The 23,325-nt window shown below is 42.7% G+C and overlaps 1 protein-coding gene and 1 pseudogene across 1 annotated transcript in view; both read left to right on the top strand.

The window, feature by feature from the left end:
- The first annotated feature begins 3,157 nt into the window (after positions 1-3,157).
- On the top strand, positions 3,158-3,275 carry LOC111742161 (annotated as a pseudogene).
- Positions 3,276-19,058: 15,783 nt separating this feature from the next.
- Positions 19,059-23,325, top strand: part of LIMS2 (LIM zinc finger domain containing 2) — a 42,435-nt gene continuing 38,168 nt past the window's right edge. The window contains exon 1 of the mRNA XM_011363663.2: positions 19,059-19,411. Coding sequence (XP_011361965.1) covers positions 19,401-19,411 — 11 coding nt within the window. The 5' untranslated portion in view covers positions 19,059-19,400. The remainder of the gene's footprint in view (positions 19,412-23,325) is intronic.

Below are 23,325 nucleotides of genomic sequence, written 5' to 3'. Positions count from 1 at the left end.
TCTATCTTTGTCATTGATTTTTGATAACTTTAATACAATGTGTCTTGGTAGAGGCCTTTTTGGGTTGAGATAATTGGGTGTTCTGTTGACTTTTTGAATTCCAAGCTCCAGCTCATTCCTTAGATTTGGGAAATTCTCATCAACTATTTGTCTGAAAATGCTTTCTAATCCCTGCTCCTTTTCCTCCTCTTTGAGAATGCCCATTATTCTTATGACTTTTTTCCTGATGGTATCAACTAGTTTCCATATTTCTCTTTTTTAATTTTTCATTCTTCAGTCTCCCTCTTCTGATTTATTTCTCAATTTTTGTCTTCGATATCACTGATAGTTTTCTCCATTTGGTCGACTCTATTTATCAAGCTTGATATCTCATTTTTTATCTCTTTTTGTGTGTTCTTCATCTCCAGAAATTGTATTTGGCTCTTTTTGAGGGTTTCAATCTCCTTGCTAATAAACTCATTCTGTTGATCTAGTTGTTTTTTCAGTTCCTGAAATTGTCAATATGACTCATTTTGGATCTCACTGAATTTTTCAGAAGTACTATCCTGAATTTTCTGTCATTTAAATCACATATTTCTATGTCTTTAAGGTTATTTTCTGGAGATTTTTCTCTTTCTTTCTGAGCTGCCTTGTCACCTTGGTTGTTCATAGTGTTTAATGGACTATTTCTCTGCCTGGGTATTAATGGAAGTGTAGTCTGCCTTTTTTTTTTTTCCCTCCAGAAAGAATATTTATTATGTAAAGGTCTCTCTTTAACCTGTTGCTAAGAAGGCGTTTTTCTTTTGGTTTCCAGTAGGTGGCGTCTAAGCTTCTTGGATCACTGTTTTATATTAAGCTTTAATAATGCCTTTTTTTCTTATAGATATTCAATCACACTCACTACCCTCAGTCTCAGTCCCTGTCAGTATTAGCAACAGTTTCAGTAGTATTTGCTCAGATTCCCCTGGGGCTCCACAGTGTTCAGTCTTGGAATATGGGGACCGGGGAGGGGCGGGCGCGGTGCCCTCTGGGTTGGAGATGGGCATTGTGGCTCAGTCTTGCATTTTGCAACCATTGTGGGTAATTATCAGCTGTTGCTTCTCTGCTGTACCCACTTTGTTTTAATTTCTGCCCTGATCCCTAGGCACTGCTGCTGTGTGGAGCTCATAGCTCTCTTAGGCAGGACTGTTCAGGGAACCTGCTGCACCTTCTCCTCTCCCGCTCCTCCTGCAGGGAGCTCTGGCTGTGAGAGGCAGCTTCTTTGTTTCTCCCAGTCTACCACCTGACTCCTGCAGTTCTGATGCATCATAGCTCTTATTCACAGATCACTTGCTCAGACGTGCTTGTGTGCAGGTTAGGTATTATTTGTTGAGTTTCAGATGTTCGGCTTATTGTTGTTTCAAGGGAAGAGATCTGGGGACATCTCTCCTTCCACCATGCTTCTCATCTTTTTTCAATTTAGTATGGAGCAAAGAACATTCTCAGGTCTGGATAATTTGATTGCTTAGTGCTGTTTGTTTAGCTGCAGCATCAGCTATATGATTGCTTTTGCTCACATGGTGGCAGATTTAGGATGTCTTGGAATTCTAAAAATTGCCAGCTGTTTCAGTTTCTGTATAGTATCTAATAATTCTGCAATCTGTTTTCCATTCTTTATAGGCTGTCCTAGGTAAGTTAAGAAACCTTGCTGTTTCCATAACATTCCAAAGTTTTGAGCTACACTAAAGGCATAATGATTACCAGTATAAATATTGGCCAATGGGCAAGCTCGAGTTAGAGCAATTAATTCAGGTTTTTGGGCAGGTCTTACTTCAATTAAATGAGGACTTTTGATTACGTCCACCATGGAAGTTATTGCATATCCAGCATGGTAATTTCCCAGTTCATCTGTGAGATAAGATCCATTTGTAAACCAAATTAAGGCAGCATTGTCAATAGTAGTTTCTTGTACATCATGTCTAGGAGCAAGAATGTGGTCCAGTAAGTAGAATGCAATTGTGAGTGTCTTTATCTTGTAAAGAAGGTGGCCAAGTTGCTGGGTTAAGACTGTTACATCAAGCTCAGTAATATTAGATGCAGAAAGTAAGAGTACTTCATAAGAAGCCAGTCAGTTGACCAAGTAACTCTGAGTATAGTGAGAGTTCAACAGATTCAACAGAATGAGGAACATAAATTGTTAAAGAGAGCCTATAATTATTTCTTCTGTTTATTTGCATAACATGGCTATAGTAGAGATGGACTTTTGTCTCTACTATAAAGAGAAGAAGCCCTTTTGCTACTGCGTCTAATTTCTGGTTGTAATATTCTGTAAGTCTATGATAATCTTCATGTTTCTGAGTTAAAATTCTTAAGGCATTTCCTTTATCTTCATGTATGCAAAAGAAGAAAGGAAGTTTATAATTAGGGTATCGCAAAGATAATTCTTCCTTTGGAGCATCTACAGCTGATTTCTCTTCAGGGGGTCCATTGGATCAGATCAGGTTAATCTGATTTTAATAAGACATATAGAGTTTGAGGCATTAATGAAAAATTGGAACCCAGTTGCAACCATATCCAGTTATTTCTAGCAATCTTTTTAACTGTCTCTTGCTTCTTTATAAAGAAAGGAAAGAATTCCTGAGTCTTTCAGGGTTAATTAGTAGCCAATCTTTAGATATAAGATGGCCAAGGTATTTTACTTGGTACAAATAGAATTAAACTTGTCTTTTGAGACCTTATGTCTCTTTATGGCTAGCTGTTGTAATAGGTAAATTGTGTCCTTTTGAGAGTCTAATAACATTATAGAGCATAAAATTAAATCATCCACATATTGGATTAGAGTAGAATCTCTGAGAAATTAAACATTATTTAAATCAGCCTTTAGTATCTAAGAGAAGTATGTGGGGCTTTCCATATATTCCTGGGGCATTACTATTTAAGTAAATTGGCTATCTTCCCAGGTGAAGGCAAAGAGATTTTGACTGTCCTTTTCTACATGAATGCTGAAAAAGGCACTACACAAACCTATCACTGAAATAATATTGGAAGTCCACAGGAATTGCTTGATAATAGAGTGTGTAGGTTTGGAACCACGGGATGTCCGGGAACAACTATTTTGTTTATAGCTCTGAGATTCTGTGTAAGTCTCCATCCTTTCCCGCTGGGTTTCTTTATTAGAAGGATAGAATTACAGGGGCTCACCTACAGCCATGCTACTCTGAACACACCCGACCCATCTGATCTTGGAAGCTAAGTGGGGTCGGGCCTGGTTAGTACTTGGATGGGAGATCACCTAGGAAGACCAGGTGCTGTAGGCATAAAAAAAAAAAAAGAAAAATAAAAAAGAATTACAAGGGCTCATATACGAAATTATAAAGCCCTCCTTGAAAGTAATCCAGTATAATGGGCTTAATTTCAGCTAGTGCTTCAGGTCTTAAAGGATATTAATGAATATTAAGTGGAGCCAAAATATTGTCAATAGTTATTTTTATAGGAGTGGCTGAGTTAGTCTTGTCAGCGTCTGTACAGGAAAGGGTCCAGAGTTCCATAGGAACGTCCTGCAGCAAGTGTTTTGGTCTCAAAAGTAGTTTCCTCTTGCGGAGGTTCCTTTAAAATCATTATTTTCTCAATTGGTTTAGTGTCTGATTTACTTAGTTCTAAATACATTTTGCCCTTCTGAGAAAAGGATATTGGGCATCAGGTTTCAAGAAAGTCTGAACTTATCAGGTGAATTGGGGTAGATTTGACTAGTAAAAAAATATATATCTCCCCGTAACATTCCCTAGGAAATAGGTTCTGATTTAAAAACAGATATTGGTTGATTGGCTATTCTTACCATTTGTACAAAAGCTTTACTCTGAGAGAGATGGCAACTTAATTGAGTCGGGTTAAGAACAGATAAAGTAGCCCCAGAAGTAGTAGTTTCCCTTTTTATGGTAGTTTCGGTTTTTCCTAAAGTATTGGTAAGGAGAATATCCCATTTAAGTTTTCTGCAATCCTTCCTAAGATTACCTGACTTTTTACAGTAAAGCAGACTCCTTTTCCCCCTTGTTGAAAAGGCTGTTGGGGAGGTTTGACCTGATTGCTTAATTGCTGGAGCTGTAAATTCGTGATTTTAGTAACTTTATATTTTTCTTTCTTTTTGATAGTTTTAGATAATTGATCAGCCAGAGAGTTATAAGGTCCTCATCTGATCCTTCCAGAAATGCTGAATTGAGCAATGGATCACTCTGATGTTCCTTAAAACTGTCTGGAGACCATTCTGAATGTTGTTTGTAAGTTTTCTCAAAACATTCAAAGGAATCAAGTACAGTTTCATTAGGTCTTTGCTTACACTGCTGGATTTTAGTCCAGTCCATTTTCTGAGGGAAAATCTCAGGGATGGTGTGGTAAAGCCAGTGGGATAATTCTCTGTACTTCCCCTAGTTTGTTTCTCTTTGTTTTTGTTTGTTTGTTTGTTTGTTTTTTGTTTTTTGTTTTTTTAATCCACTATAGGAGTTTCCCAGATAACCTTAACTTAGCTATTCTGCTGCTTTGCTCTCAGAAACCAATAGGTGTATTAGTTATAATAGGTCAGAATGGCCAAGATCATATGTTCTAACAGTTAAATCAAATTCCTTTTTGAATCCAACAGGGTCATGGCGAGGATTGGGAAAATTTTTAGTTAGATTCCTTAATTCTGTTCTAGTCCAAGGAGAGTAAGTAATTGCTGGTTCCCCTTTGCCTGAGACTGGCTTTTTTCTAAAGGGAACTACCAGAATTTCTGTTTTGTTTTGTTTTGTTTTTCTTTTCTGGTCTATCCTGGTCTGGCTCTGTATCCTTAATTTTCCCTAGGACAGTAGGGAGTGGTGCAGGGGAGAGGGAAGGGGGAGGAGGAAGGGAGGGCAAGTCCTGACAAGGTAGCTCAGAAAGTAAAGGATATACTGGGGCAGTTGGAGAAGGGGTAAAGTGGGGCATTAGCATTGAGCAGCTTAGGAAGCCTTCCTTAGTTAGAGACAGTTTCTAAAATTATCTCATTCACTTCCTGGAGAGAAGAAAATCTATTTGTGCCTCATTGAGAGGCTTCTATTTTCCAATCAAGGTAAGCTTTCCATTCATTCAGTGTAATTTTATTAATTAATTTATTTTTTCATTCAGTGTACTTTTAGAGTTGACTTTTTCTAATTGTGCACACAGAAAAAGGATCAAAGGATCCTCATTTCAGCCATCTTAAGCTGAGATCTTTTTAAGTCAAGTCTCCCCATTTTTGTATATACTTGCAAATAAAGGCTCTATACGAATTATACAGAAAACCTGCGGGAGTATTAATGGGAGGCTGACCATCTTGGGGTTTGTTGGCCTTGGAGGCATGATTCTCCATGTTAATTTTAGTGTTATATTGAGATCCGTAGAGACTGAACAGACTTCTAGGGATATTACATGGTGGGTTGAAGTGTGATGCTTATGGGTTGAATTCCAAGGGGCTGTCACCTCCCCAGTTGTTTGAACTCTCTTACATGTCTTAATTTCTCCCCCTGGCTGCCAAATACAGCCATGAGGGCTCAGAGAACTGTCGCCAGCCTTTATATGCACCTCCTGGATGAGCCAAATATTAATTAATGTGGTGAATATTCCTATAGGACCACCACGCCTGAGAGGAAATTTTTCTTAGGCACCTCTATGAAAATTCTTAGTTACCTAAGAATACCCCCAGGATTTGGGCTAGCGGAGTAAATGTCCTTTTTCTTCAGAGCTAAAGGACTTAGCAAAGATTTCGTTCAGGCTCTCAGTAAGCAATTCCAATGGAAAAGCCAAAATTAAAATCAGCAGCCCATTTTCTCCTTTCCCTGGGTTATCTCAACCCTATCCTTTAGTGCCACCTCGAGGATTTTCTAAGAACAGCTCAAATAAAGTCAGGGACCTGCTACTTAAAGCAGAGAGGTCTGGGATTCCAAGAGAAAACTCACCCAAGTTTACCCAATGTGGGACACAGTGGGCGCCTGCTGGTATCTACTGGTCCAAGTCTGCCAGATGGTCCTGAGTGGGCTTCTTAGTAATCCTGCAGGCTATGCCAAGTAAATGTCAATGAAAAATACATCCACACCTATAGAAGAATGTTATGAGTTTATTTGAGCCAAATTTTGAGTGCTGACCCAGAAGCGAAATCTCAAATGATTGAGAAAATGCATTGGAGAATGGCAGTTTTGCAGTTTATTTTATACATTTAGAATCAAAGGAGAATGTGTAAAGGTTACATAAAATACAATGGTGGTAGTTTAAGGGAGAAAGCAAAGCAGGGAAATCTCTAGGACTGGATAAGCAAAATGGAGAGGTACATACTTATTTTACATTGGTGGGACAGGAGAGTTAACATTTAACATTAACAGTAAATAGAGTGGTATTCGGGCACTAGATAACAGTGAGGGGTCTTGTGGTCTTGTGCTCTGGTGCATTAGTGTTCTGGTGCTGGCAGTTGTGCCTTTGAGGGGTCTGAAAAAGAAAATTACTCTGACATGTCAAAGGTAAGTTATCCTAGATGTATAAGAACGATGGATAGGGCTGCTAAAGATAAAGACTGTCCTTTGCTAAGGAAGCTAAAGCCCAGGTCACCATGACCTGCCCAGTAAGGAATTTATGATCAGGCCATCTTCTTTGATTACTTTTGTTCACTGAGCTTGTCAGGACTGCCAAGTAGCCCCTTGAGTTTGTCAGGTTTGCTACATAGCCCCTCTTTTACCTATATTGGTGTTGTCTTATATGAAACAAACCACTGTAATGTTATATGTATTACACTAGACATCAAAAATGAAAATATAATGTGAAAAATAAATGTTTATTTATTTACGGGTATAATGATTTATGCATTGATAATGAAGAAGCAGCGATAGGATTGCTTTATGATAGTTAGTGTAATCAATACAATTGCTTCATAGTTGCCTGGACTGTACACTAATGAATGAATTATTATGAAATTTTTATTACATACAAGATTACAGTCATATTCATAATACACTACTAGAAACATTGTTACATTTTTTAAAAATCCACTTACCTGTGATGATAGGCAGATACACAGTTTCTCCAATTATAAGAAGTATACTGTGTGGTAATGTAATTATGAAGTTATTACTATAAAGTTATTATATTTTCACACAAAGACACACACATATACAGCAGATAAGTTAAAGTGTCTGGCATGATGATTATTTACTATTCATTAAGTGGAAGTGGATCATGATAAAGGTCTTTATCCTCATTCTCTTCATGTTGAGGGAGAGAAGAGGTTGATCCTGCTTTCTTAAGGGTGGCAGAGGGAGAGGAGGTAGAGAGAGTGGAAGGGGTGGCAAAAGAGGCAGGCACACTCAGTGTAATTTCTGTCATTTTTGCCTTTCCATTTCTCTAAAAGTGTTTCTATATGGTTTTCTTCTTCCACCATTTATTCTGGTTTCAGTGCCCATTTCATAGAAGGTCCATACTATAAAAGAAGTCAAAGGCATTCTTGAACTTTCAGAATGCTTCTGCCAGATTGTCTGATGTCAGTTTGTTTTCTGGCGCTGCTTCTTCTAGGATGTCTTCCTCAGCATCTGGCACTGGTTCAGAAGCACTCATCTCTATCAAGTCATCTGTTAGTTCCTCTGATGTAGCATCTATTAGATCTTGAATTCCTCAAGATCCATATCTTGAAACAATTCACCCCCACCTTGACTGGCTCTGTTGTAAATCCTGTGAAGTCATTCCTAACATCCGGACACAGTTTTCTCCAGCAGGAATTTATTTTTTTGAGCTTGATGGCTTTCATGGATTTTTCTATAACAATGATGGTATCCTTTCAGGCTTTCATAATGCTCTATCGGAGTTCTCTTCCATAGCGTTGATAATCTTTTCCATGGAGTACTGTGTGTAATGAGCCTTAAAGGTCCTTATGCCTCCCTGATTTAGAGGCTGAATTAGAGACTTTGCGTTTGGGGGCCTTTATTTTGAGCTCATGGGATTCTGGGTGGTCAGGGGCATTGTACAATATCAAAACAACTTTTTGTTATTGTACAGACCCTCACTTGCAAGGTACTTCCTGACTTCAGGGACAAAGCATTGACGGAACCAATGCAGAAAAACTGTTCTCATCGTCCAGTCCTTCTTGTTGTACAATCAAAAGACTGGCAGGTGGTGTCTATCTTTTCCCTTCAATGCTCAGTGTTAGCAGCTTTATAGACAAGGGCAGTCCTGACTATAAATGAGACTGCATTTGCACAGAACAGTAAAGTTAGCCTATCCATTCCTGCCTGAAATCCTGGTGCTCGTTTCTCTTTCTTACTAATAAATGTCCTTTAGCTTTTTCTCCTCAAAATAGGCACTGTAGTCTGCATTAGAAACATGTTAAGGCAGATATTCCTCTTTAATTATTTTCTTAATGGTGTGTGGGAAATTGTCTGCTGCCTCTTGGTGTGTGGGAAATTGTCTGCTGCCTCTTGAAGTAGAATCTGCTTCTCCTGTTATCTTGACATTTTTTAAGTCAAACCTCTTTCTAAAATTAGGAAACCCAACTCAATGACAACAAAAAATAAATGATCCAATCAAAAAATGAGCAGAGGACCTGAACAGACACTTCTCCCTAAAGTATGTACAAATGGCCAACAAATATTTGAAAGGATGCTCAACATCGCTAGCTATTAGGGCAATGCAAATCAAAACCACAATGAGATACCATCTCACACCTGTTAGAATAGCTATAATCAACAGGACAAGTACTAACAAATGTTGGAGAGGATGTGGAGAAAAAGGAACCCTCATACACTGCTGGTGGGACTGCAAATTGGTACAGCCACTATGGAAAACAGTATGGAGGTTCCTCAAAAAACTAAGAATTGATCTACCATATGATCCAACTATCCCTCTACTGGGTATTTACCCCAAAGACTTGAAAACCCATATCCAAAAAGATATTTGCACACCGATGTTCATAGCAGCATTATTCACGGTGGCCAGGACATGGAAGCAATCGAGGTGTTCTACGATAGGTGATTGGCTAAAGAAGCTGTGGTATATATATACAATGGGATATTACTCAGCCATAAGAAGAGATGAAATTCTGCCATTTGTGACAACATGGATGGACCTCGAGATAATCATACTAAGCGAAATAAGCCAAATGAACAGGATAAAGAAACAGAGACTTATGGACATGGACTATAGATTAGTGGTACCAGAGGGTAAGGGGTGGGGAAAGGGGGGAGGTAGACAGAGTAAAGGGGATCAAATATGTGGTGACAGAAAGAAATCTAACTATGGGAGGTGAACAGAAAATATAAATATATATGTGCCTTACTGTTAAAGTGTAAAAAAGTAACAATAATAACTGCATAAAATTAACTGTAGTACACACTACACTACTGTAATAATTAAGTAGCCACCTCCCGTTGCTATTGCAATGAACTCAGTGTTATAAGTATCCTCTTAAATGCCGTGTGACCCTTATCTCTGCATGAGGAGTTCGTCCCTCTGGTAAGCTATTTATCACAGTAAAAAGTGATCTCTCACAGTTCTCATGTATTTTTCAATGTGTTTAGAGCAACATTATAAACCTTGAATAACACCATAGAACCCATATGAAGAGACACTAGTAATGCTGGAAGTGCTCCTAAGAAGTAGAGAAAAGTTATGACATTACAAAAAAAGTTGAATTGTTTACTATGTACTATAGATTGAGGCCTGCAGCTGCAGTTGCCTGCCATTTCAAGATAAATAAATCCAGTGTAAGGATCATTATTAAAAAAAAGAGAGAGAGAGAAATTTATGAAGTCACCGCTGCAACTATGCTGGCAGATGTGGAAATCTTGCTCTTTTTGCTAAATACCTTTTTATCTCATATTGAAAATGCAGCTTTTATGTGGGTGCGGGATTGCTATAAAAAAAGGCATACCTAATGACTCTAATATGATTCCAGAAAAAGTGAAGTCATTATATAGCATATTGTTTGCTTATTTAAGTAAGCAAAAGGAAGCTGAAGTGTATAAAGCTGGAGAATTTAATGCCAGCAAAATATGGTTTCCTAATTTTATTTTTTTAAAAATTTTTAATTAATTTATTGGGGTTACTTTGGTTAATACAATTATATAATTTTCAGATGTACATTATGATTTGACGTCTGTATATTCTATTGTGTGTTTACAACCCAAAGTCCAGTTTCCTTCAGCTACCATATATTTGATCCCCTTTACCCACTTCACCCTCACCCTAAACCCTGTATTTGACCTCCTTTACTCCGTATACCTCCCTGTCCTCCTCTACCCCACTAGTAACCACTAGTCTATAGTCCTCTAGTAACCACTAGTTTATATTCCATGTCCATGAGTCTATGTTTGTTTGTCCTGCTCATTTGTTGCATTTAGATTTATATCCCACATTTAAGTGATATCATGTGATTTTCAACGTGGCTTATTTCGCTTAGCATGATTATCTCGAGGTCCATCCATGTTGTCACAAATGGCAGAATTTCATCTCTTCTTATGGCTGAGTAATATCCCATTGTATATATATACCACAGCTTCTTTAGCCAATCACCTATCGTAGAACACCTCGATTGCTTCCATGTCCTGGCCACCGTGAATAATGCTGCTATGAACATCGGTGTGCAAATATCTTTTTGGATATGGGTTTTCAAGTCTTTGGGGTAAATACCCAGTAGAGGGATAGTTGGATCATATGGTAGATCAATTCTTAGTTTTTTGAGGAACCTCCATACTGTTTTCCATAGTGGCTGTACCAATTTGCAGTCCCACCAGCAGTGTATGAGGGTTCCTTTTTCTCCACATCCTCTCCAACATTTGTTAGTACTTGTCCTGTTGATTATAGCTATTCTAACAGGTGTGAGATGGTATCTCATTGTGGTTTTGATTTGCATTGCCCTAATAGCTAGCGATGTTGAGCATCCTTTCAAATATTTGTTGGCCATTTGTACATACTTTAGGGAGAAGTGTCTGTTCAGGTCCTCTGCCTATTTTGCAGTTATTATTTAATACTGCATTTTTATGTTAGTTTACATTTCTCTCAACTGCACACAGCACCATGTATAGTCTGTAAGATTTGTGTGGATACGTTTTGATAAATTTTAACTTTTTACAATAGATTCATGTATATTTTATGATAGTGAACGATAAAGTAAACCAATATCTACATATATTTTATGCATTCATGACAAACCTAACTTTTTCTTAACCTTTTCTGTATTGTCACAAATCTTCAAAATTTTTTTCAAAATATTTATTGAAAAAAATCTGCATTTAGATGAACCCACACTGTTCAAACCCATGTTGTTCAAGGGCCAACTGTATTTCTATACACTGGCAATGAAAAATCTAAAGGAAATTAAGAAAACAATTCCATTTGCAATTACATTAAAAAGAATAAAATACTTAGGAATAAACTATCTAAAAAAGTGTACGACTTGTACACTGAAAATTACAAAACATTGTTCAATGAAATTAAAGCAAATCTAAATAAATTGAAAGATGACCCATGTTAATGGATCAGAAAATTACTTTTTGGTTACACTCACCCCCTGCCCCAACCATTCCCAAAACCTGGCAACCACTGTTTTCCATTTCTATAATTTTGTTATCTCAAGGATGTTATATGAATGGAATCATACAGTATGTAATATTTTAAGATTGGCTTTTTTGTTACTTGGCATAATGCCCTTGAGATATGTCCAATTTGTTGTGTGTATCAATGGATGATCCTTTTTATCCTGCCTCCTTATGTAACCTTTGAACATTTTTTAGAATTCCATTTTGATTAATCTGTAGTATTTTTGCTGTATGTCTTTGTATAGATTTTTTAGTGGTCGCTTTAAAAAGTTATATATACTTAGGTACAGTCTACTAGTGTTGACATTTTATCATTTTATGATAATGTTACAGGTCCCTGAGGTTCACTTCTTTTTTTTTTTTTTTTTTTTTTTTTTAGTTTACCCCTCCGTGTTCAGTTTGCATAGTTTCTATTCTTCTATCCTGGGATTTCCCAATCCGGCTGGTGGAAACAGGTTTTATTCTTGGCTCTGTGTGAGTGCCAGGTACTGTTCCCTCACATTCTTTCAGGTGGTTCTTTCCTGGCCTGGAGCAGTTTCCTTACATGCATATGCTTATCAGTACTCATTTGAATACTTGTGGGAGACCCTCTAGAGATCTTTGGAGTTCTCTCTGTGCAGACTTTTCCTTTCTAGTATCCAGTTCTGTGAAGTCTAGCTGCCTCGATCTCCCTGGACTTCCAGCTCTATCTGTTTAATTCAGGGAATCTGCTCAGTCCATCTGGATTCCTCTTTTCTGAGTGAAGGCCTTTTGAAGCTGGGGCAATCATAGGGTTCACTTGTTCATTTCCTGTCCTTTATGGATAACTGTGCTTTATTGCCTGATGTTCAGTATCTTGAAAATAACTGTTTTATGTATTTTGTGTTATTTCATATATTTTGTCTGGTTCCTGCAACTTCATCTTGGCTGGGTACAAATGTCTTAGTAATTTTTTTCTGTTTTAGAAAATTTTAAATGCAGTCTGCATTTCAGGTAAAAGCCACAGACTAAGCTGCCAGCCTCTTGCACTGTCTTCCTGCCAGCTGAGCTGACCCTTATAAAGGAGTTCCTGGAATCATCTTCTAACCAGTGGGCTGAGATCTGCTCTGACCAATTGGAAATATACAGCTATATTTTCACTTGCATCTTTACTGAACAATCAGAGTATCTCCATAACAACCAGTCAGAATGCATGATTCCAACTAATCAGGCCAGTGCTATTTGGACCAATCAAACTGTGCAGATTTGGTTCCCTCATTTGCATAAAATTGGACCAGTCAGGAACTAAGGCAGGACATTTATAAAAGCGGGCCTCCCCTTTGTCTCAGGAGCGCACTTGTGATTTGCACCAGAGGCTGCTTTTCCTGGGTTGCTGAGTCTTTACCTGAATAAAGTTTCTCCTTTTATGGCACTCCAGATTGGCGATTTCTGTTGGCATTAGACTAGGGCAACAACCTTTTGTTGGCACCCTCATGCTTGGCACTTCATACCGATGAACTGGACCCTAATTAATAGATGTGTTGGTGGAATTGCATCTTCTCTGGGTAGCGCCCGTTTGAGGCCTTAGTCCTCCCCATAGGTAGTCAGCCCTTTGCAAATGTACATTAATGGAGGAACATTAGTGCCAGTTCAAATGACTGTGTTTTGGGGATCCCCAGACCTGCCTCTCTTGGGGCAAATGGCAGACTAGTATATACCATAAAAGTATGGAATATGTAAAATGAGTTTGAGCATGATTAGTTTTTTAAACAGATTCCATTTTTAAAAGAATACTTTCCATTGTTTCTTCAAGTTATAGATTTCTTAGGTGCAAAAAACTTTTTTTATTTATACAAATTCACTTCAGGAATAGATGTGCTGAGTAAAGTCATATTTGAGATACAACAGGAGTATGATACTAATTCTACATTTAGGCTGCTCATCATATGAGTATTAAACTACCAAGAATGTTTAAAACAATGTTCATTTAATAAATATTTACTGAGTAACTTCTCTGAGTAGAGCCCTGTCTCTCAGTTCCCAGGAAAGAGCAGTGAACAAGGCAAGAGTCTGTTTTGGAGAATTTACATTCTGGTGCATAGCTTATTCATAATATGAAGGCAGGTTATTTTAAACATGGCAATACAATCACTGGTTCCAACAAACAGTTGAGTGCCTGCTGTATATCTAGCGATCCCTCTGTTGGCCTCGTGTTGTATAAAAGTAAACAGCTTCAACCTCAAGGGATGTAAAATTTGATTGAAAAACATAAAACTGTTATCTTCATACAAGTTGGATATACAAACAGTGTCCATAGAGCACATGAATGCTGGCCCCTCCCTCAAGTAGTACAAGTCCAGGGAGACCCCGGGACATTAGGTATAGCTCAGCGTGAATGGTGCCTCGGAACTGTAGAGCTGGGCAGTCCTGATAAGCACTCTATGGTGTAAAGAAACAGTCTGAAACTGCAAACACAAAAGGATCACAATCGTGTACAAAATAACTACGCACAAATAAGACTGGAAATGAAGTGTCCATTTTTGCTGGTGAAACTCAAAACAGTTTTTCTTCCTTCTATTTCTGGGCATTTCCCAATACAATGAATTTTTTTTTATAGCAGAAGATAATAAAATAATTTAAAATAATATAAATAATCTTGAGATTTTCCTCCTTTCAGGGAAAACAATTACTGCCAAGAAGGTATCTTAGTAATTATTCCTGGGTTACTCAAAGTAGTTGCATGTTTCTTTTTTCCATGCCTTGTGGAGATCGTTTTTTTGGCGCGTGTACATGCTATAAACATTGGCTTCCCAGGGGCTCATGAACTCAGGTGTTTAGTAAATGCTCGTTTTAGTGGCTGCCAGATGAAGGCCACCCTGGCAGCTGCCCCTTTGCTGGCTTCTGTGGATTGGGAGGGCAGCTGTCACTTTTGTTCTGCAGTCCAGGGTCCCTAGCCCTGCAGGGGGATGTGCTTTCAGTGGCCCGCCCAGCAGGCGCATCCCCAGGGAGGCCGGCTTTTCCTTCCTGGTCTTCCTCCATCCTCTCCAGACCCTAATGAGCCTCCAGCCCAACCCTCCAGTTCCTCCCGAGCCTCCTGCCCAAGGAGAGATGACACTGGAATGCCTGGGTGTTCCTTGGTGGCTGGACACTTTCAGCTGCTGCTCAGTACTTTTCCAAGTGCCACGCGGGCTGGGCAGCTGCTGTTTTCCCCAGAGAAGTTGCTGGCAGCGCTGAGGGAAGGAAACAGCAGAAGGCGGAGTGGCGATTCAGCCCAGGAGGTAGAGACACTGCCTGGCGCCGAAGTGGTGCATTTTGCTCTCAGTATGTGCATGGGGCCTAGTCCCTGATTCTTTCTGCTGTCCTCTTCTGCCCTCTAAGGGATCATGCTGATGCTGCTAATGTTGGGGTCTGGGGACAGCCCCAGCATGGTCTACCCTCCTGGCTTAGCCTTACACATCCTTAGCCAGGTGGCACGAGAGTGGCGGAAGGCCACCTTGGCTGGTTGCTAGGACTTCTGCTGGTGAGACCAAATCTGGACAGGTTGGGTCTAGGGGATGAAGGGTGAGGGGAGCAGATCTTTATTTTGGACAGAGTTTGGAGATGCTCTGGTGGGAAGGTTGGTGAGCTGGTTGCCCTAATGGGAAAGAGGAACGGTACCTCACACATGGAGGAAAGATGTGCTTAGAGGCAGAGAGAGGCTGAAGGCCCTGCAGGTGACGAGCTCTGTGGTCACTGTGCACAAGTGGTTTCTTATCGGATGACAAGGCCATGATGCTCTGAGGTACAACAGAATTGAGGGAGCTGTCCTCAGCCACGCTTGTTCCAAGGCCATCTTGCCCCAAACCTGTGCATTGAGGCAAGCCTGTCCCAAAGCTGAGGTGAGACTGAAACGGCATTTTCCTCTCCGAAGTCCAAGGCTAGGACAACTTTGGAAAGGAAGAAGAACTGTAAGCTGTGAAGCTCTTGGCCCAGCTCTGCCCTTAAGTGGACTAGACTCTCAGGAAGGGTTCTGTGTTCTTTGTAGAATAAAAAAGTTCTGAGTCTCTTGTCATTTGTTCTTAAAGTGTGAAAAGAATTCGTAGATCATGATTCCACCAGCTCCTTTCACTTTGCTTTGGTGATCTAGGAAGTAAGGTCACTTTGTGCTGCTCAGATGGTATGTATAATAGCAGATCACTATTCTCAGGGCATGCTCATATTTTAAAATAGAAAAATTTATTTGCAAACAGCAAATGTCTTTCTATCTGTGGGTGTGCAGAGGTGGATGTAGTGCCCACTATTCATTTCTTGGCCCAGGAAGCAAGATTTCTCAAAGCAGTTGTAATATCCTCAGCCTCCATTCTCTGTTACCTCCACTCTCCCCTCTAGGGTGCTATGTGCCCTACTCCAGGGAGCACTGTTTGCATGAAGCACAGTGAGAGGTGCTCCAGAGAGTGGGTAATTGCAGGAGCCTGCCTCACCTTTCCAGCTGGGTTCGGGTCCTCTCACTCCCATAGACCTGCTCCTGACGTCCACTCCCCACCAGCCATTTCCCCTGGATTGTGCAAAAGGCTCCTCAGCTGTAACACATCCTCGCCTGATCCACCACAGGCCCACTGTGCAGCAAAGCAAGAGAAACTGGGAGTCATCTGGACTCTTTGTAATCATGCCCACACCCACCATCAATACCCAAGTCAGACATTCAGCAAAGTTGAAAGAATTTTACCATGATGCTCAGATACTCACCGCCTAGATTCTCCCATTGTTGTACTGTATTGTACAATTGTTGTACTATACTCATCTATCCATTCCTTTACTTATCCATCAATCCATCTTGATTTTTAAATTGTAGTTCAAAGTAAGTTACAGACATCAGTACCTTTCTACAGGACTTCGGCATGCATGTCATTAACTAGAGTACAATATTTGTTTACAGTTATTTTTCTTTTGAGGCAAAATTTATGTACAATGAAATGTATATGTCAAACCCATATATTCCACGAGTTTTGACAAATGCATATACCTGTGTGACCCAAACCCCTATTAAGATACAGAATATTCGCCCCCAAAAGTTCCCTCATGCCCCTTCCCAGCAAATCCCTGCCCCCCTATTGCCACCCCAAGGTAGCCACCATTCTGAATTTTTTCCACCATAGTTTTCCTGTTCTAGAGCTTAATGTAAGTGGGGCAGGTGCTTTTTTGAGTAAGGCTTCTTTCACTCAGAGTAACGTATTTGAGATTCGTCCACGTTGGTGTCAAAGTGTTGTCTGTGCTTGTTTAGACTCTTACCTTTCTAAGGGTGAAATCCAAACTCTACCTTGGCCCTGGTGCTCTGGCCTCTGGACCTTCCCTTTTATTTTCCATGTCCCCACCTCCCTGTTCTCCAGACACCACCTTTGTTCTCACCTTTGATTTCACCAAGCTCATTCCCACCTCAAGGCCACTGCACATGCTGTTCTTTCTGCTGGCTCTTTTTCCCAGTTCAGGTTTTTGCTCAGATGTCACTCTTTCAAAGCCTTCTTTGCTCCTCACTCTAAAGCAGCCTCCACATTGTCCTTTTCTTTGCAGTACTTGTCTCTGTCTAAAATCATGTTTATGTATTTGTTTACTTGACCTTCCCCACCCCAGCTAAATTTGATGAGGCCATCAAATTTACATCTTCTTGTTCACTGCTGTACTTCCAGTGCATCTTCTTGTTCACTGCTGTACTTCCAGTGCTGGTGTAGCATAAATACTCTCGAATGAATGGGTGATGAGTGGGTGCATGTATGAATGACCACTGTTGGGCAATTGTCAACTCTTTTCTGCAAATCTGACCTCTGCTGCACAGTAGGAGGCTGGCCCATGGCTCCAGAGGCTGAGAGATGCCCACAGCCACCACCCAGCACTAACCGAGTATGCCTGTGGCTCGGGAGTAAGGCAGGCTGGGCAGATGGGTGAGCAGCAGAGGAATCTGGTTTGGCCACAAGCAGATCCTCATGTGCTCAGCAACCATACAAAGGGAGGCTTTCAGGCTAGAAGGCAAGCCTGGGCCCCCTCAAGGGAGAGAGCAGGTTCCTTTGCTGTTCTGCTTTCTACTTTTCATCCTCTTTGGTTCCCACAGGACCCCAATATTCGATTAACCATCCAGCAAGGCAGTAGATTCCTGGTGCACAGCTTCCAGCACGCCTGTTCCTCTGCATCCACGATTGTGGAAAGTATGTCTCCCTAAACAAGTGGATGAACCAAGAAATCATACATCCCTTATGCTTCATCAACCATCAGAAACAGCTAAGACACAATTGCAAAAAGAACCAACAACTGCAAACCCTGTAAGTTTTAAGATAAAGAGCTTCTTAGGAACCAGTGCCTTTTCCAAGCTTATTTCTGCAGATGTAACTCTTGCTCTGCATGTTACTGTCAACTCAGCTTTCCGAACTCCACTGTTAGTTTACTTTATCTGTGGGTTACTTCTGGAGAGTCCTTGTTTATTGCCAGGACTAGAAGTCCTATGGTGTTCAGTCAGTTAACATATCAAGCTGCCTGGCTCTAGCCCCACCCACAGTGTGATATTTGAGCTGCTTCCAATCACAAGCTCCATACCACCATCCTTAGGTAGAGTGAGGGTTTTGTTTTGTTTAATAATTTTCTCAGAATAGATTCCCAAAATTGTTTTCTATCACCAGGTCACTTTAATGGCTTTTCTCTAGCTTGTCAATTAGCGCTTTACCATAGAAAAGTGTTAACCTAAAAATAAAGGTCTTTCAAAGTGTGAGGCAAACAAATGTTTACCTGAGATCAAAGAATAGCTATTTGTGAAGTGTTAATTCAGGTAGAAGCCCAAATAGTTTTCCTATTAGGAGACAAAGGCAACGGGTATTTATGAGAAAGGGAAGGAGAATAATTACTTAGAGAGAAAGAAGGCATTTCTATTGGTGCAGATAAGCTAACATGGTGACATTAGTACTAAACAATGTTTTTAATTTGCAGTCCAGTAATCATAAGTTTATTATCTTTGCAAACAGCTTTTTGAGACACAAGGTTGCTTTAGTCCCATTCCAAAGGTTGTTTTGTCCTATTTTTAACATTCCAAAGGTTTTCTACATAAGAGGTACAAAGGAGTTCCTACGGGATTTAAAGTGGCTCCGTTTATATTATTGTTTACAAGGAGTACGTGATTCTCCACCCCACCACCCGCGTATGGTTTTGTCATCATAAGGTTCCTTTTGCTAAGTGAAGGCCTTGCTCAAGGATTTGGGTGAAATGTCATTCCCTGGCAGGGTTACTGACCTGGTACCTAAGTATGCAGAGTCAAGCTCAAGACTCAAAGGGACACCCCACTACTTGGCCTCTCTGGGGTGGGCGGTGGACTGCGTGGACTGGGGGCACCCAGCGCCCCAGGAGAAAGTCGGTGCCCAGAAACGTCTGAGGAATGTGATCTCCTGTCCTGCCCTGGCCGCAGTGGAAAGTCCGGGCTTGGAGGCCAGGGGCGGTGGTCTCAGCCTCGTATCTCTGTCATTCCCATTCTCCCCCGCAAGTGTCCCGTTCCCAGCAGGGACAGTGGCGGGGAGCGCTGGGCGGGGCGTTTATTTTAACTTCATTCCCTTTAAAAGGAAAGCTATGCGGGGAATTCAGGAGGTGGCGAACGAAGCCCGAGGGAGGACGTGACCCACACGCCCGCTCCGAGCTCCGCGTTCCCAGAGCCGGGTTTGGGCCTGCGGCAAGCCCTCCCCGCCCCCGCGCCCGCGCGTCTCGACCCTCGCCTGCGCCTGCCCCCCGCACGCCCCCGCGGGCTGTCCCCCGCCCAGCCCCCACGTCCCGAGCCCGCAGCGCGGCGGGCGGAGCCGCACTTGGCCTTCTTTGGGCGGCGCCCTGCTGTCCAGATCCTGCGGCGTGCGCTCGGTGGTGGCGGCGGCGGCGGTGGCTCGGGGAGTCGGAGGCGACCGGGCTCAGCGTGCGGCCACCATGACAGGAAGGTAACGGCCCCATCCACGCCCTCCACGGAGGGCGTCTGTCTGGGCGGGACAGACCCCGCCCCGCTGAGCCCCTCAGCCTCGCTGGCTCCCTGGGCGTAAGCTCTTGGCAGGACAGGGGTATCCCCGCCACCTGCCGACGTGGGGCAGCGGCCGGTGAAGCTCCTGCCCACCTCACAGCCTCCCTTTGAGAGATGGCTCAGAGGGGCCAGGGCACTTGCCCAAGGTCTTACACCAACTAAAGGGCAAAGCGCTAAAACCCAGACTGTGGGCTTCATCAGCTGCCCTGATCCCCAGCTGTGTAGTCCTGGGGGAAGCCTCGCCTCCGAAGCCGTGTCTTCTCTGTCAGCCCAGAGTGGCAAAAATGTTAAAATTGGTAAAGGATCTGTGTGGGGGCCCAGCCAGAGCTGTGCCCTAGCAGGGGCTGCACGGAGTGGGGAGGGGGCAGGAACTTCCGCTCTCAGGCTCTTTGTTGCCATTTCGCAGATGAAGTAACTGAGGCTACAGAGGCTGAGTGAGTCATGAGGCTGGTCACATGTTTACCAGTGTCTGGCCAGTGTTGGTCTCTGCTGACCATTCTGAAACAGGGCTGGGTTCAAGAGCATGACTCAAGCCCTGGCAGGAGAATCTTCTTTATGACCCCTCGCCTTGGGCTTATGAACTGAGGCTCTGTGGCTTTGTGAGGCGGGCGGGGGGCCGGGGCTTAGAGAGGCAATGACCAGGAATGGGGAGCACCCACAAAGGGCAGGATGGAGCCCCAAACCTGTGTACTATGCAGGGTGGTCACCTAGCCTGCAGAGGCACACTGCCTCTGATCACTATGAAGGCTGTGGCTCAGAGTCTTAGGGCAGCCCCAGGAACCCAAAATAGCATGTGTCCTGTCACCTAGCCAGTCTTGTGTTTTGGATGCATTTTGTTGCCTACTACCTCTGTTGTGACCGGAATAACCAGACTCAACCTGAGTGTTTTGATTATAGAGGCAGTTTATTAGCCGGCGGCTGTCCTTCCAAAGGAGCAGCCCCGAAATGCCGAGATACAAGGTTTTTAAGCCCTAAATCCCATTCTTCATTCTATCTTAAACACAAAGGTCTATTTCTCTCCTATTCACTACCTGTCAACCCACTGGTCAGGTGTGCAAGCGGGGAGTACAGAAGCAGAAAGCTTGTTGTTAGAATGTTATGTTCCTATGGGTGATTGCCTATGTTCCCATGGGCAATAGCCAGTATTCTCATGGGCCAAACAGTAATTTTCAGCTTATATACAATTGATTATTTTTCATGCCACGCAAGCAAGCAGGGTTACACAGGCTAAAATTGGCAGTTAGTGTCTGAGCTCATCGTTACAAGTTTTATGATTAACAGAATGTAGTTAGGGGTTCCAGAAACTAGGCCTAAGGTATAGACTTCCTTTGTCCAGTTTCAGGTTTTAATTATCCTTTAACCCTTTCACATTTCAGCAGGCTATCACACCTCATCCTCCCATCCCAGGTCTGCTTACAAAACCAGCTGCCAATGTTTGCCCTCCTAGTGTACATGTGAGGCTCCTGCCCTCCCATTCCCCACAGAACGCCCCCTGCCAGCTGCCTGCTCCCCCCACCCCCAAGAGCTTTGGAGGATAAAAGAGTGAGAGTGAATTGGGAACAGAATGAAGGGTGGCCCAGACCAGTATTGAGGTAGGGGTGGGATGTGTGAGAGATGGTTATTCAAGCACAGCAAATAAGGCAGGGCCACATGCTACCAGCTTCTGCCCTGACACCCTGCAGGGAGGCAGATCAGAGACCCATAAGTACCTGCGTTCCCTTGGCAGGGGTCCTCTCACCCATGAGTCCCTTGGGCCTTTCACGGACATGGAGGCCATCGGGTCAGCCTGCTTACAGTCCAGCAAGAGAAGTTGGGAAGGCAGGTGGGTGGTGGGAGCAGGGGCCAGCCTGCTCTGGCTATGGCTGGGGTCCAGTAGACTTTCTGAGCCTGAGAAATACTGGTCATCAAATGACACAGGGTGAGCCTTGGAAAACAAACACCAAGTCAGTTTTTTCCTTCTCAAAGTAATACGTCTCATCTTAGAGAGTTAAGAAAACCCAGAAACATGAAAGATAACAGAAACATAAAAAGAAAGAAAGAAAACACACAGTTCTATTCCCTAGAGACGTTATTAGGAACATTTTGGTGGATTTCTTTTTTTTTTCTCATGATGTATTTTACCACTTACCGGTTTTTCCGAGCGGTCTGTGAGTGTAGGTTTATGCCCTCCTTTGCAGTGTCTGTGCCAGGACTGGCTTGCTTCCCCCCACACACAAGCATTGGGCCAGGCCGGCCGAGGAATGGATAACCAACCCAATCTGTGGGTTGGGCAAGGTTGTCCCTGTCCTAAAAGCTGTGGGGTTTCATTTTCACTCTGCTCTAAGCCACCATGCCCTGTCCACTGCACTTATACAAGACAGCAGAGCAGCTCTCATGCCTGAATCCTGGTTCTCCCCACATCTCCCCTGGCCGCCTGGACCCAGGCTGACCTTTGGAGACAACCCTCTCCCGCTCATTGTACACCTCACACACCTCGGGGGCTCTCCCTGCCAACGGCATCAAATCCCAGCTCTGCACAGGTGGAGTAGGCAAGACCAGAGGGAGGGCAATGGGGAACCACTAAAGTGATCTAAAGTGATGTGCACAGCCACACACTTTGGAAATTCACCTCTGGGTGCTATATAGAGAAAGGGCTGCTGAGGAAGAGATGGGGAGATGGGTCAGGAGGCAAGCAGCGAGGGAGGCTGCTCCGTGGTAGTGTGGACGAAAACCTCACAGGGTGATCTGATCATGGATTCCTAACTGGGCAGGTCATGGTGGGTAGTCACACTCTGGCCTATAACTTCTTTAGTAAAAGGTTTATCTTCACTTTAAGCAAGCCCTGTTCATTGTTCTTCTGCATCTAGGTTAATATACCTTTGAAATGCCTTTTTCAGACCCCTTGGAGGTATAACCACCTTCAGGAGAGTGGATCTGATAATCCAGTCTCCATCTTGCTTTCTCTCACCATGTAATCTTCTTATGTTCCTTAATTTGAAGTGCATAAAAGAAACTGTCAACTTTCATTCTGGGAAGCATTTTTCTCAGTCTGTTGAGATCTTCCTTCCAGGTGTTTTCTGTGTTTGGCTCAAATAAACTAATAAACTCATAAAATTTTTCTACAGATTTGGACATTCTTAAGTCAACAGCAGCCATGGGACAGAGAGGGATGGGCTCAGGGATCTGGGAGGTGGCATTGACAGGATTGACCAAGAGTCATGCCCAGTTCGTGGTGTAGGTGTGGGAGTGGATGCAGAGCTCGTTGAGGGCATGAGGCACTTGAAACCTGTGGCGAGTCTAAGGAAAACACTAAGAGGCATTTGGATAAGAGGGTCTGAAGCTGGGTGAGGGCTGAGCTGAGACAGAAGGGTGAATGAGGCCTCAGGCCTGGGTGTATTTGTTTAGGGAGGGGCACGCTGTGGGAAGAGGAGCTTATCCCTGGCCAGCAGCCCAGTAACTTTGGACCTTCAAAACACCTTAATTTTTGTCCCAGCTGAAAGGACCTTTGGCATCACCACTGTTCTACAGGGAGGATATTAAGGCCCACACAGGTTATCCCCTCCTGCCCAGAGACCCAGCCTGTCAGTGGCACTCCTCTCCACCACCACGGTGCTCTCAGTCACTCCAGGAGTGTGCCCAGTGGACACCTTGGTAGAGGAGCCTGCCAAGGGGCATGTAGGATGACAACCAGAGCCGTCAGGACGGCACATGGGGACGTGATGGAGTCAAGGTTTTAAGCAAAGTGTGAAGCAGAGGACAAGTGATGCAGAACTGAGCTCTGATCCCCAGACTGGCCAGGCTGAGCATCACCCCTGCCCCTCAGCTCCTTTTTCTTCTGTTTCTAGTATTGACTCCTGC

Source organism: Pteropus vampyrus, unplaced genomic scaffold, assembly GCF_000151845.1.
Source record: "Pteropus vampyrus isolate Shadow unplaced genomic scaffold, Pvam_2.0 Scaffold87, whole genome shotgun sequence".
NCBI classification, from domain to species: Eukaryota; Metazoa; Chordata; class Mammalia; order Chiroptera; family Pteropodidae; genus Pteropus; species Pteropus vampyrus.
Note: the sequence above shows the minus strand (reverse complement) of the source record. Positions and strands in the feature narration are given on the sequence as shown.